Consider the following 13,107-nt stretch of genomic DNA (forward strand, 5'->3'; position numbering starts at 1 on the left):
ACCAGAGGCGGCGCCAGGCTGCACCTGTCCGGGCTTTAAAGGGCCGCGGGGGTAGGGCCACAGCTGGGCAGCCCGGCTGCTGAGACACGTGTGTGCGACGTGGGTAGAAAGAAATAGCGTCTGCCTTTATTCGAGTCCCGTCCCCGGCCCCAAGGCCCATCTCGCGCCCCGCCCCGGGGCCCCCGGGTGCTGGAAGCAGCTGTCCAGGGCAGGCTGGAGGGTCCGGGACACCTGCTGCGCCCTCTCTGCGAGCCGCCCGGAGCCGCGGGCGCACGGTCCCTGAAGAGCCCCCAGGAAGTCGGGCAGCTGCGAGGGCAGCGAGAAAACAGGTACGGTGCGGAAAAGGGCGGGCACGGCGTCCGGGGGGAGCAGGCCCTCGAAGCAGGCCCCGACGTAGCGGCCGGGCGCCCGGCCCTGCTGGAAGTCGGGCAGCACGCAGCTGAGCGAGGCGGCGAAGGCGTCGTGCGGGCCGCGCGCCGCGGGCGCTGTCACGCCGTCCTGCAGCCACTCGCGGCACAACGCCACGGCGCCGGGCGAGAAGAGCAGCACCACCACGCCGCCTTCCTGCAGGGTCCGGCGCCGCTGTGCGTGGAACCAGGCCAGGGGCCCCTGCGCGCTCAGCTCACGGCGGCTCCACAGCTCCACGGCCACGCGCAGCGGCAAGGCGCACAGCGCCGACGCCAGCGCGCCCACCAGGCGCTCGAAGCCTGCGTCGTCCGCGGAGTAGAGCAGCAGGGCCGCGCGGCCCCCGGCGGCCGCTGCCGAGAGAAGACAGGGGAGGGAAGCGGTGAGCGGCCCGCGCCCGGCCCCTGGGGCGGCGCCCGCCCCGCGCTGGCTCACACTCACCCCCGAAGCGGTAGTCCTGCTTAAGGAGCCTCAGCCACCCTGTGGGGAGAGGGGCGGAGGCCGCCGGTGAGCGCCCACGGCGGCGCTGCCCCTGGGGCAGGGGGCGTCCGGAAGCTCACCTTTCACGGGGTCTTTCCGGAGCAGCAGGAGCAGGAGGAGGAGAAGCGCAGCGGCGACCAGCAGGCAGCCCAGCCACACCAGGGCCCAGCGCCGGTGGATGTCTGCAGGCGCAGGGGGAGACGGGCCGGTTAGAAACCTCACGCCAGAGGAGGGCAGCGATTTCCCCCAAAGCCGCGGCTTAGCGCCGGTGTGCGGGTGACACACACTTTTTATTCAATTTCATTCCGTTTGGAAGGCTGAGAGACACTGTCCACCTGCTGGTTCACTCCCTAAACACCTGCAACCACCAGGGCTGGGCCAAGCCGAAACCAAGAGCCCAGAATTCAGTCTGGGTCTCCCACATGGGTGTCAGGGACCAAGTACTTGAGCCATCAGCTGCTGCCTCCCAGGGTGCATGTAGCAGGAAAGTAGACCAGAAATGGAGAAGCAGGCGTTCAAACCGGGTACCCTCAGTAAGGATGCAGGTGCGCCCAGCCGTGCCCTAACACCGTGCCCTCTGGTGGATCGGAGCCCAAGGAGGGACAAGCCCAGTGCAAGTGCTGCCCCTGGCGGGGGGGGGGGGGGGGCTGCCAGGAGTCCAGCGAGGATGGGCACTTCCTGTCATACTCACACTTGTCCATGGGGCAAGCCCAGAGCGCGCCTCGGTCGTCATCCCACAGCTGAAAGACACAAACAGGAGCCACTGCAGAGCCCCCAGCGGAGTGAGTGCCTGACACCCACCCGGCTGTGGCCCCGTCTGATCTGTGGGTTTCCCTCCTCCATGGCAGGACCCCCTGATCTGCTCTGCCTCTGCTTAGGCCAGCCCTGCAGCCTATGCTGCAACCTCCCCCGGGCCAGATGGGGCCCTAGGAAGAGGCCCTCGCTTGAAGCTGTCTCTGGAGGACAACCCTGGCGCCTGCAGTGTGGGTGTTCACTGGTGCTGAGCCACTGGGACAGAGATAACGCCTCTTCTACCCCTAGCTTCCTCGGGGCCAGACACAGGAGAGGCACAGATGCAGGCCAGGTGAGCGCCAGTCTGACCTGCTTGCTGCCCGCGGCCCGGGCCAGGGCTCTCCTGCCCCTGCTCACCTGCAGGCACTGGCCTGACTCCAGGTCCTGAAGTAAGTGTTCTCCAACACGAGCTGCCCTCTGTCAGGACCGGGGTGAGGGACAGGGCAAGGGGCAGCTGTCACCAGGGGCAGTACCCTGAGGACGCCACCAGGCTGCAGCTGGGCGGAGTGGGGGGCGTTGAGGGAAGCGGAGACTGGAGAACCCACCAGGACAGGGCCCAGCTCGGGGGCACCCCCAACTCCTCCCAGAGACCAGTGCGGGGCCTGGCACAAGGCAGGGCAGAACGGGATGGAGGGAAAACTTGGGGCCAGGCTTGGGCGGAGGTGGAGAGTCCCCAGGCCTCACCGTGGAGGCCCTGCTGGGCAGCGGGGTGCAGCCACTGTGTTCCAAGGCACACAGGGTCCTGTTGTGCCGGGGGCCTCGCGTCTCCACCAGCAGCATATCATCCCTGAGGGGCCCCAGGGTGTCTGGAAGGGGTGCAACGCCGCACTGAGCACGACCCCCCTTTGTCCCAGCAGTCACCCCGAAGCCAGCACCTCCAGGGGTCACCCGGCCCCACTCACCAGCCCACAAGCACTCTTGCAGCTGCAGCTTCTCCCAGCTGCTCACCTGCTCGGAGGGGCCAGGAGGAAAAGTCAAGGCCAGGATGACCAGGCGGGAGGAGGCCTCCCTGTCTCAACCTGGCCTCGTGAGGTCATCTGTGCTCGCGGCCTTGGACCCTCACGTTCCCGTCGCGTCCCACAAAGCAGGGTCACATTCCCTCTGGCCTGACCACCCCGCTGCTCCCTAACCCTGCGTTGTCCTAAACCTTGCGTGGACAACCGAGCAGCCCGTCCTACGGGGGAGGGAAAGCGGGCAATGACGGCAGCTAAACTGACCTAGGTTGACCTAGCACCTCCTCTGTGCAGGCCCCAGACATCGTCACACCACCCTAGGAACCAGCTGCTCTGTTCATGTGAGCCTGGCTTGCCCAGGGCCCTGCCCTGCTCAGGTAGGGATGAAACGCCCAAAGGAGACGCCCACCCCTGCTTCTCAGGGGGGCGGGCCCAAGAATAAGTGGGTCAAAAAACCTGTGCGTTGGTGCCCCCCTCCCGCGCCCAGGCCCCTCCTGACCTGGATGCAGAGGTTAGGGTGGCCCCTGAGTAGCGGGAACTCGTGGGCTTTCTGTGCAAAATGGAGAGAGGCTTGCAGTCACCAGGGGGCGCCCTGCCCCGTCCCGCCCCGCCCCGCCCCGCCCGGCCGCCCGGCTTACGTTCACCGTGACGTTGTCCCGGGGCAGCGGCGGCGCGAGTGGCCGGCAGGGCCCCCCGCCCGGCGCCTGCCAGCACAGCGTGGCCTCGGCGGGCAGCGAGCAGGGCGCGTCTAGGCGCCAGCTGTGCGGGGGCAGCAGACGCGGCCGGGCGGCGCGCCAGAGGTTCCGGAGGGCGCGGGGGTCTGCGGGGACAGGGCGCAGTGACCACGGACCCCACACCCCGGCAGCGCCGCCCCCGCCCCCGAGCGGCCCACTCACCCTCCCGGAAGGGGCAGGTGCTCGTCCTAACCGAGTCGGGCTCCAAGGGCCACACCTGGAAGGGAAACGGCGCTCGCTGGGGTCCATTCAAGCCAGCCAACCCCTGAGCTTGGGCCGGGCCCTGCGCGGGGCCCTGTGCACACCCTGGGCTGGCCGAACCTTCACGAAGCTCTAGCTCTGCAGATAACGGCATTCACCAAATTCCCGATGCGGGCCGCCCACTACCACTCTTAGCAGCCCGCGGGCAGGCACAGCTGCCTCACGCCCACCTACTGGGTGCTGTGCTAGGTGCGAAAGACACGCTCGTTTATTCTTGTCAGATCTTTTAAGTGCACCTGCTAGGTGCTCTGTGCTCAGGATGGCAGAGGGTGCTTTAGCAGCTTCACGGAAAAATGAAACATTTTAGCTCACGAAAATTTTGAAGTTCAAAATACGCATTTTCCATGAACTTTTTGAAGGCTGTATTCATGGGTTTCAAAAAATCTTACACCAAAATCAACTCTTTTTTTAAGCATAGCAGGCAAAGCGCCACATCACTGGTTCACCTCAGATGCCCACGATGGCCAGGGCTGGGTCAGGCTGGGCCGGGAGACAGGGGTGTGGCAGGGGTCCAGTGACGCCAGCTGTCATCCTGCCTCCCACAGTCTGCATCTATGGGGATCTGGAACTGGACCAGGAGGCGGGGACGGAACCCAGACACTCCAGGGTGGGAGGTGGGCTTCTTGACTCCCTAAACTTCTTCCTTTCAAAGATGTATGTTATTGGGATCGGCACTGTGGTGTGGCAGGTAAAGCCACAGCCTGCGGTGCTGGTTTGAGTCCCAGCTGCTCCACTTCCAATCCAGCTCTCTGCTATGGCCTGGGAAAGCACTGGAAGATGGCCCAAGTGCTTGGGCCGCTGCATCCTGTGTGGGAAACCCAAAATAAGTTCCTGGCTCCTGGCTTGGGATCTGCCCAGCTCTGGCCGTGTGGACATCTGGAGCATGAAGCAACGGATGGAAGAGCTCTCTTCTCTCTGCCTCTGCCTCTCTGTAACTCTGCCTTTCAAATAAATAAATCTTTAAAAAAATAATTATTTGAAAGGCAGAGTTAGAGAGAGGTCTTCCATCCACTGATTCACTCTCCCAAATGGCCACCATAGGCCACCATAGGCGAGGGTGAGCGAGACAGGAGCCAGGAGCTTCCTCCGGGTCTCCCACACGGGTGTAGGGGCACAAGCATTTGGGCCATCCTCTGCTGCTTTCCCAAGTGCATCAAGTGGATCAGAAGTGGAGCAGCCAGGACATGAACCGGCACCCATGCGGGATGCCAGCCCTGCAGGTAGCGGCTTTACCCCGTATGCTGCAGTGCCAGCCCCTGAACTCTGTTTTCTTAAATCCTGTTTTCCATGAGCTTGGTGAGGCACCCCGTGTACCTGTCGTTAAGAGGCTGGCACCTGCCCGGGGGTAAGACACTGCCTGGATGCTCACATCCTGTTCGGCACCACGGGCTCAGGTCCCGGCTCCCTCCAGGGGCAGCCTCCTGCTAGCAGTGCACCCTGGCAGGCGGCCGGATCCCTGCACCCACCAGGGGACCTGGACTGGGTCCTTGGCTCTTGGCTCATCGGGGCCTCGCCCAGCTGTGACAGGCAGGTAGGCAGTGACTCAGTAGATCGAAGATGCTTCTTCCTCTCTCTGCCTCTGTTTTTTTTTAAGAACATGTATGAAGCACTGACTTAAGAGCGCGTGGCAGTGCACACACAAATCCCAGCAGGAGCTTCCCAAGCGTCTGCTCCGTGTGCTGCACGCAGTGCGACAAGAGAGCAGACACCGCGCAAGGCCCCGCTGTGTCACTACGCGGGAGCTGGATCTGATACATTCGCCTTCGGGAAAATCACAAACTCACAGCAAGAAGGCTGGGATATGCAAATAAATTAGTATCTCAGCCCTCCCTCCCGCTGACTGGTTATCGTGTCTGAGAGGAGAAGTCGGACAGACGCCTGGGTCCGAAACGAAGTGACAGACAGATGCAGACGGGCAGCCGTGCGGGGACACGCAGCTCGGAGGGCCAGGCGGCTGGGGAGGGCTCCCGGCAAGCAGGTGCAGGATGGGGTTGGGCGGGCCAGGGGACAGGCAGAGCGGAGGCCCCCAGGGTGTCTTGGTGAACGGCTCTGCTGGCTGGGACGCAGGACAAGCACAGGAAGGGGAGTCAGCCGACTCAGAGGATGAGCTCGGAATGCCAGGGGGGCCGTGGGAAGGGAGGTGGAGCTGGGGAGGCCAGGGAGACCCACTCCAGCCTGGGGCGGGGGCGGGGGCTGGGCGGGGCGGACGGACATCATTGACAGGAAAAAATGCGACCTGGTGGCTGATTACAGGTGCCATCAGAGGGACACTGAAGAGTCAACCTCCGGGCTGGCGCTGTGGCGTAGCAGGTAAAGCCACCACCTCTGGTGCCAGTGTCTCATATGGGTTTGAGTCCTGGCTGCTCCACTTCTGATCCAGCTCCCTGCTAATGCGCCTGGGAAAGCAGTGGAAGACGGCCCCAGGGCTGGGGCCCCTGCACCCATGTGGGTGACCCAGGAGAAGCTCCTGGCTGCTGTTTCAGACCAGCCCAGCTCTGGCCATTGTGGCCATTTGGAGAGTGAACCAGTGGATGGAAGACCTCTCTCCCTCTGTCTCTCTCCCTCTTTTTGTAACTCTACCTTTCAAGTAAAATAAACTCTTAAATGAGAGAGCCAGCCCCCTTCCGCCTGGACGTGGCACACTTCTCTGGCATGGCTAAAGGAGGCTGATGCTGTCATTATCCCAGGTTACGAACAGGAAGCAGAGCGGGAAGTGATCCGCCCAAAGTCAGGGGCACTGGCAAAAGCCAGGATTTGAATCATTCTGCGTCCACACCACAGGCCCCAGCCCCCCCACCCTGTCCCCCGTCCCCGGGCGCACAAAGAGGGAAGCAGAGTAGGGGAGCACTTCCTGCAGGAGGTGACATCTGAACGCGGCCACAGGTGGCACGGCGGGGGGGGGGGGCAGGAAGACGACCCTGGGCCGTGACGGGCAGCAGCCACAGCCTCCGCCTCCGAGGGCAGCCTGGAGATGGCGAGGCCAGCTGCTGTCCGCTCCTACCTGGATACAGAGGCAGGGGAGCAGGTCTGTGTGGTTCAGGGTGATGGTCTGCGGCCCAGTCTGTGGAGCAACCGGAAGGGGGAGTTGGAGGCGGAAAAGGGGAGGGAGAGCGGGGGCCAAAGCTGAGGGCACAGGCAGGCTCGGGCTGACCCGCTGGCCCCCCTGCTTTGGGGGTGTCCCGCGCAAGGGTCCCCTTTGGTCACGGGCACACATGCCTAGCACGGCATCGGAGAAGGGGGATGGGCACAGGCAGGGGAGGCCTCACCAGGTTTCTGTGCCACCAGGGCCTGGGGGCCCCGTGGGCCTGACTCCGGTACAGGGCGAGGCCGAAGCGCTGCTCCTTGGGGACGTCCAGCACCAGGCGCACGAGGTCGCCCTCCGCAGACACGCTGAGCCAGGGCAGGGCTGGTGGGAGAGGGGAAGACGGCGGGCAGCTGCGACGTCTGGCCGCCCTCGCCAGCTGAGCCTTTGGACTTTCCTTCCAAGCCTTAGCCTGTGTCCCCATCTGGGAGCAGACTCTCGCCAGCAGCTGGTCCATGTCTGAGCCTCAGGAGACTCCAGCCCGTGCTCTTGGCACAGTCCTCCTCCCTCATGGGAGTCCCAGGAGAAGCTACTGTCCTTGCAATAGCTTGGAGACCCCACTCGGCCTGGCTGCCACGGCCCCTCTAGCCTCACTTTGTGGCACCTATGTCCTTACTCGGCTGTGGATGCACTTCTGCCCCAGGCCCTTTGCACTGCCTTTCCCCCCCGAGACTCCCTCACCTTCTTCAGGTCTTTGCTGCTTGGAGTGAAGCCGCCCCACCCCCCTCCCAGAGTTTCCTTCTGAGCGCCCATCACTTTCTTTTTTCTTTTTTTTTCTTTTCTTTTTTTTTTTTTTTTTTTTTTTTTTGACAGGCAGAGTGGACAGTGAGAGAGAGAGACAGAGAGAAAGGTCTTCCTTTGCTGTTGGTTCACCCTCCAATGGCCGCCGCGGCCGGCGCACCGATGGCAGGAGCCAGGTGCTTCTCCTGGTCTCCCACGGGGTGCAGGGCCCAAGCACTTGGGCCATCCTCCACTGCCTTCCCGGGCCACAGCAGAGAGCTGGCCTGGAAGAGGGGCAACCGGGACAGAATCCGGCGCCCCGACCGGGACTAGAACCTGGGGTGCAGGCGCCTCAAGGCGGAGGATTAGCCTAGTGAGCCACGGCGCCGGCTGCGCCCATCACTTTCTAACTCATGTTGTCCTGGCCACCTGGCCGGGAGCGGGGGCTGTGGATTTACTTTGCCCGTCCAGGGCTGTGCCTGGTGTGGAATGAGGGGCTCGCTGTGCACTGAGTGACTGAAGAAGAGAAAGGCACTGCCGCCCTGTGTCTACATTCACAGCTCAGGCTGAGCAGGCCTCCACAGACCACCCACACCAGCCATGTCGAAGTTTAAGGAACCAAAGGAAAACGAGGCTGGAAAAAGTTAACAGTCCAAAAGATAACACAGCACACAGCATGTGCATCTTCTTTTTTTTTTTTTTTTTTTACAGGCAGAGTTAGACAGTGAGAGAGAGAGAGACAGAGAGAAAGGTCTTCCTTCCATTGGTTCACCCCCCAAATGGCCGCTACGGCCGGCGCACTGCGCTGATCCGATGGCAGGAGCCAGGTACTTATCCTGGTCTCCCATGGGGTGCAGGGCCCAAGGACTTGGGCCATCCTCCACTGCACTCCCAGGCCACAGCAGAGAGCTGGACTGGAAGAGGGGCAACCGGGACAGAATCCAGCGCCCCGATTGGGACTAGAACCCGGGGTGCTGGCGTCACAGGTGGAGGATTAGCCTAGTGAGCCGCAGCGCCGGCCGCATCTTCTTTGTTTAAGTTTATTTGAGAGACAGAATGTCAGAGGGAGGGAGCAAAGGACATAGAGAGGGAGTGGTCCTCCATCTGCAGGTTCACGCCTCAAACACCAGCTGGGGCTGGGGCTGGGGCTGGGCCGGGCTGGAGCAGGAGCCCAGGCCCTCACGCAGGTCTTCCACCCTGGGGGCAGGGACCCAGGTACTTGGCCATCATCTGCTGCCTCCCAGGAAGCAGGGCAGCTGGGACTGGAACTGGGCGCTCTGATACGGGACGCTGGTGCCACCAGCAGCAACTTAAGCCACAGCTCCACCACGCCTGCCCCCAGTGTGTGTATCCTGATCCGAGCGCCGGTTACACAAGTGTGTACTAAAACTAATGGGACTGGACGTTTAAATTAGGGCACGTTGTACATCCTTACGTATGTATGTTGTACACAAAAAAAGAAAATACAAAATAAAAAGTGAACAAAAAATGTAAATAACACATGGGAGAAATCTCTTTCTTGTCCTTTTTCAGTTTCAGTATTATTTTACTTTGGCACATGCAGGGGCACCGAAACGCTGACCATGCTTTGGGCCGCTAAGTTCCTAATACAGGGAACCGTGTGTTCTACGGAGAGGAGGCGTGCATTTGCTCAGGGGTTAACTCACTGCATGGGACACCCATGTCCCAGGTGGCAGTGACTGGTTCGAGTGACAGCTACTCTGCCTCCAGTCCAGCTTCCCAGGAGGCCGCAGGTGATGCTGGGCCCCTGGTCCTCAGGGGAGACCTGGATCGAGTTCCTAACTCTTGGCTTCAGCCTGGACCAGCCCCCACTGCTGCAGGCATTTAGGAAGTAAACCAGTGGACGGAAGCGCTTTCTGTCTTTCAAGTAGAGTGAAAACAAATAATTTTTTTGACAGGCAGAGTGGACAGTGAGAGAGACAGAGAGAAAGGTCTTCCTTTGCTGTTGGTTCACCCTCCACTGGCAGCTGCGGCCAGCGCACTGCGCTGATCCGATTGCAGGAGCCAGGTACTTATCCTGGTCTCCCATGGGGTGCAGGGCCCAAGCACTTGGGCCATCCTCCACTGCACTCCCGGGCCACAGCAGAGAGCTGGCCTGGAAGAGGGGCAACCGGGACAGAATCCGGCGCCCCAACCGGGACTAGAACCTGGTGTGCCGGCGCCACAGGCGGAGGATTAGCCCAGTGAGCTGCGGCGCCGGCTGAAAACAAATAATTTTTTTAAAAGCTCATGGGAATTAAATTTAAATTTAAAAGATAGTCTATTTTTAAAAGACCAGAAGGACTCTGATGGATCTTCTTCATGGCCATCGTGCCAGCACAGAGCTGCAGCCAGTGCTGGCCGTGTGCTAGGAGTGGACAGAGGGATGAGTGACCCTTGCAGCCCCCACCGGAAGCCAACTCCAGCCTCCCCCTCCCCCGGCCTGACCCGGCCCCTACCCCAGCAGCTCTGGATGCTGTCCTGGACTTCCAGCCCCTTGCAGTCTGGGGAGAGATCACAGAAAAGCCTCCAGTGGGGCTGGGGGCTGGGGAGAGAGAGGGGCAGCCCGACCCATGGAGGCCCTGGGACGGCTCCCGGCTCCTAACCCCACCCCCTCTCCCAGGAGTGAGGACCTTCCCTGGAGGCTGCAACGTCAGGGTATCTGGCGGGACTGAGTTTGGAGGGAAGTGGGCTAGGGAGAGGAGGACAGCAGGCGGGGCTGGCCAGGGGGGACGGGGACCAGGCCAGGCCGTGTAGCCTGCGGCGGGCCACTCACCAGGCAGCAGCTGTGTCACGTTGAGCTCCTTCTGGTACCTGGGCTGAGTGTAGGACCAGAGTCGCACCTCAGCCCCCAGGGCCGCCTCGAAGCAATCGAAAACCACTGAGCCCTGGGGGGAGGGTGGGGGAGGGCTCAGAGTCCAGGCCCCGGCTGTGAGCTCCTCGGGCTTGGGGGGCTCTGCGCACTGCCCTCGCACAGCCAGTGACCCTGCTTACACTGAGCCTGAAATCCCCCAGATCTAAAGTCGCTGGGCCCTGGAGGAGAGAGCCCTGGCTCTCCAAGTCCCCGCGTCCTCCCCAGCCGTCCTGGGTGGACTGCAGCGCGACCCCAGCACAAACACAGACGCCCCTCCCCACACCAGCACTGCCCAGTGAGGTGGGCCAGCCAGGCTACCTGCTAGACCAGAGGACGCTGGCTGGGGGCGGGCGGGCGGGCGGGTGAAAGGCCCTCCTGGGTCGGGGAGGGAACGCCCAGCACCCTGCACCAGGTGCACACGCCTGCTCCCGGGGTCAGCCCCAGACCACCCCTGCCCAAGCCTCGGCTTCTCTGTCTGGAAAGTGGGGGTGGGAAGGGCGGAGTTCGAGGGTGGTTGAGGGAGGAGAAATGGCACTGATGGACCCCTGCAGGGCCCGGCATCACCTCACGGGCTTCACACACTACCAGCCTACTCCACTCTCTCACCAGCCGATGAGGTATTTCAAATGTAAGAAAAAAGCTACATTTTTAACTTGCAGAGACAGTTTATAAGGAAGATACACAAATAGCCAATAAGCATGTAACAAGGGGCTTGGCTTCCTCAGTCACCAGAGAGGCACAAATTAAAACCACAATGCCACACCACCACACACACAGCAGATCGGCGAACATTTTACACGGCAACACCAAGTGCAGGCACAGATGGGAAGTAACTGGCGCTTCCACTTCAGACCAAACAGCACAGCCAACCTGGAAAATTGCTTGGGGGTCTCACAAACTGAAAATCGGGGAGGGTACTGTCCGTATCCCCATTTCACAGACAGAAAAACTGAGGCAGAAAGGGCAGAAAGGACTTCCCTAAGCTCTGATCAGAACCAGGGCTGAAGGAGAGCCTGCCTTCGTAGGAAAGCATGTCTCCACTCCGGGTGTGGGAGGGGCCGCTGTTTTGCGTACCGCAGAGGGGCCGGGCCGCGCCAGGGCAGCAGGCACTTGTACTTCCAGCAGCACGCAGCGCGTTGTATGGTAGGCCTGGAAGGACAGCACGACGCGGGCCTGGAGAGCGGCTGTGAGCGACAGGGCAGGGGTCAGTGCGGGCCGGCGGGCAGGGGGCCGGCGGCCCATCCAGGCCCTCCTCACCGTTCCGAGAGTCCTCAAGCTCAGGGCTGGCTGCTGCTCCAAACTGCTCCTCCTCCTCTTCACGCTCTTCCCGGGGCCCTACAAGGACCCAGGAGCAGAGCCCAGGTCAGGCCCCCGCCCCGGGACGGCTTCCAGGCCTACATCCTTTAGAACACACGGTGCCCCGCGCTGCCCGGCGGGTTCCTGCCCCGCCCCTGCACTCGCTCTAAATTGTCTCCCGCCTGCACACACACAAGTGGCTCGCTCACCGCGCACGGCCAGGTGGACAGCCACACGCACACAGAGGTCACAGTCGGTCTCCTGGCGGCACCGCAGCACCAGCTCCGTCTGCAGGCGCGCAGGCACCAGCACGGGGCCCGGGGCGGACACCACACTCCCAGGCAGGCACAGCACGTCGCCGTCTGTGTGGGGGTGGGGGAGGGCGGGAGTTGCTCACAACCCAGAGTCTGCACAGGACACCCCCGAGGGTGAGGCGCCTGGCTCTTCCTGGCCCGGGCGGCCCCCTCCCCGGCGCCCACTCGGTAAGCTGTCTTCTCTCCAGGGGCGGATACTCACCCCAGAGGTGGCAGGAGAGGCCCTGGGGAGGAGGTGCACAATTAGGGTTCACGCCCCCAGCCCGAGCAGCTTTCCCTGCCCACCTCTCTCGGGGACTCCCTACCCCACGCCCCTCCCAGGAGCAGGCCCAGCTCCTGCCCTCTGCCGGCTCCTCTTCCCCCGTCAGCACCAGACAGACCAGCCGGGGCAGTTCTGGCAGTGACAGGAGCCAGCCTAGGGCTCCGATGGGCCGCAGACTGAACCCTGAGCCTCGCTCAACCCTCCCGGGGCCCCAGACTCACCGGAGAGCAGCGGGCGGTGTCCTGCAGCCCTATAAGCCTCTCCAGAGAGAGGACCCCGGGACTTCGGCCCAAAGCCAAGGACAGCAGGAACCAGGGCATGGGCATCTTCCAGGTGCCTGGTGGCACTCAGGCCTCAGGCCCTGTCCTGCCCCCCCCCCCAGCCCCTGCCCCCACTGAGTCCTCCACCGTCAGGGGTCAGCAGGGACCAGACTCACTCCCCAGCCTCGGGGACCAGCCCTGGACAGCTCGTGTACTCCCTCTCCTGGGGTCGGCTCCCGACGTCCTGGCTCAGCCCGAGTGCTTTCGATTTGGCTCCCAGCAGGCAGGCGGCTGTTCCCGCCCCGCCCTGTCCCTCCCACCAGCGCCAGGCCTGGGAGCCAGCAGTCTTGGGCTGGGAGGCTGGCCTCTCCTCCCCTTCCTCTGCGGATACCTGGCCAAGGTGGTGGTGGTGGGGACCCTGAAGAGGGGCAGCGGTGGCACCAGAGCTGAGGCTGGGGCATTTCTATTCTCCAAGGGAGCCCCCCCCCGCCAGCCCTGGGACCCCCTCTTACTGGGCCCTTGGGCCCCTTCACACACTCCCCTGGCTGCAGTGACGCTTGGTGGGTCAGGGGCTCTGAGGGCAGGGCTGAAGGGCACCAGAAAGTGGGCTTGCAGGCGAGGATCCCGGGCCCACAGCCAGGCAGCCAGGGTCCCCTCATGCTGAGACGACGGATGCTGCTTCCCCTCTTCTGGG

At 62.9% G+C, this 13,107-nt stretch overlaps 1 protein-coding gene across 5 annotated transcripts; it reads right to left on the reverse strand.

Moving 5' to 3' along the window:
* Nucleotides 1–104: 104 nt before the first annotated feature.
* On the reverse strand, nucleotides 105–12,721 carry IL17RC (interleukin 17 receptor C). Of its 5 annotated transcripts, XM_051832018.3 has the most exons (19): nucleotides 12,375–12,717; nucleotides 12,094–12,115; nucleotides 11,787–11,939; nucleotides 11,539–11,616; nucleotides 11,356–11,465; nucleotides 10,204–10,315; nucleotides 9,887–9,931; nucleotides 6,892–7,031; nucleotides 6,627–6,686; nucleotides 3,527–3,581; nucleotides 3,269–3,450; nucleotides 3,130–3,180; nucleotides 2,580–2,625; nucleotides 2,362–2,483; nucleotides 2,035–2,094; nucleotides 1,577–1,625; nucleotides 966–1,067; nucleotides 847–885; nucleotides 105–758 (listed from the first exon to the last, which is right to left on the reverse strand). In XM_051832018.3, exons 1-19 carry the CDS (start codon nucleotides 12,477–12,479, stop codon nucleotides 127–129), a joined length of 2,163 nt encoding a protein of 720 aa, XP_051687978.2. In that variant the 5' UTR covers nucleotides 12,480–12,717; the 3' UTR covers nucleotides 105–126. The 5 variants fall into 5 exon arrangements, with proteins under 5 accessions (XP_051687978.2, XP_051687979.2, XP_017193893.3 ...); XM_051832019.3 differs by lacking the exon at nucleotides 12,094–12,115 and having other exon boundaries at nucleotides 11,356–11,430; nucleotides 12,375–12,721; XM_017338404.4 differs by lacking the exon at nucleotides 9,887–9,931.
* Nucleotides 12,722–13,107: the final 386 nt, after the last annotated feature.

Source organism: Oryctolagus cuniculus, chromosome 10 (genome assembly GCF_051225735.1).
Source record: "Oryctolagus cuniculus isolate XC-2025 breed Fujian yellow rabbit chromosome 10, ASM5122573v1, whole genome shotgun sequence".
Taxonomy (NCBI): Eukaryota; Metazoa; Chordata; class Mammalia; order Lagomorpha; family Leporidae; genus Oryctolagus; species Oryctolagus cuniculus.

Excerpts from the sequence above, each read along its gene's own strand:
- IL17RC (XM_051832018.3), bottom strand. The coding sequence starts at position 12,479 with ATGCCCATGCCCTGGTTCCTGCTGTCCTTGGCTTTGGGCCGAAGTCCC. Across the intron at positions 9,932-10,203 it reads CGTGACACAGCTGCTGCCTG|ACTGCAAGGGGCTGGAAGTC; the intron begins GTGAGTGGCCCG and ends ATCTCTCCCCAG. Across the intron at positions 1,626-2,034 it reads AGTCAGGCCAGTGCCTGCAG|CTGTGGGATGACGACCGAGG; the intron begins GTGAGCAGGGGC and ends TGTGTCTTTCAG.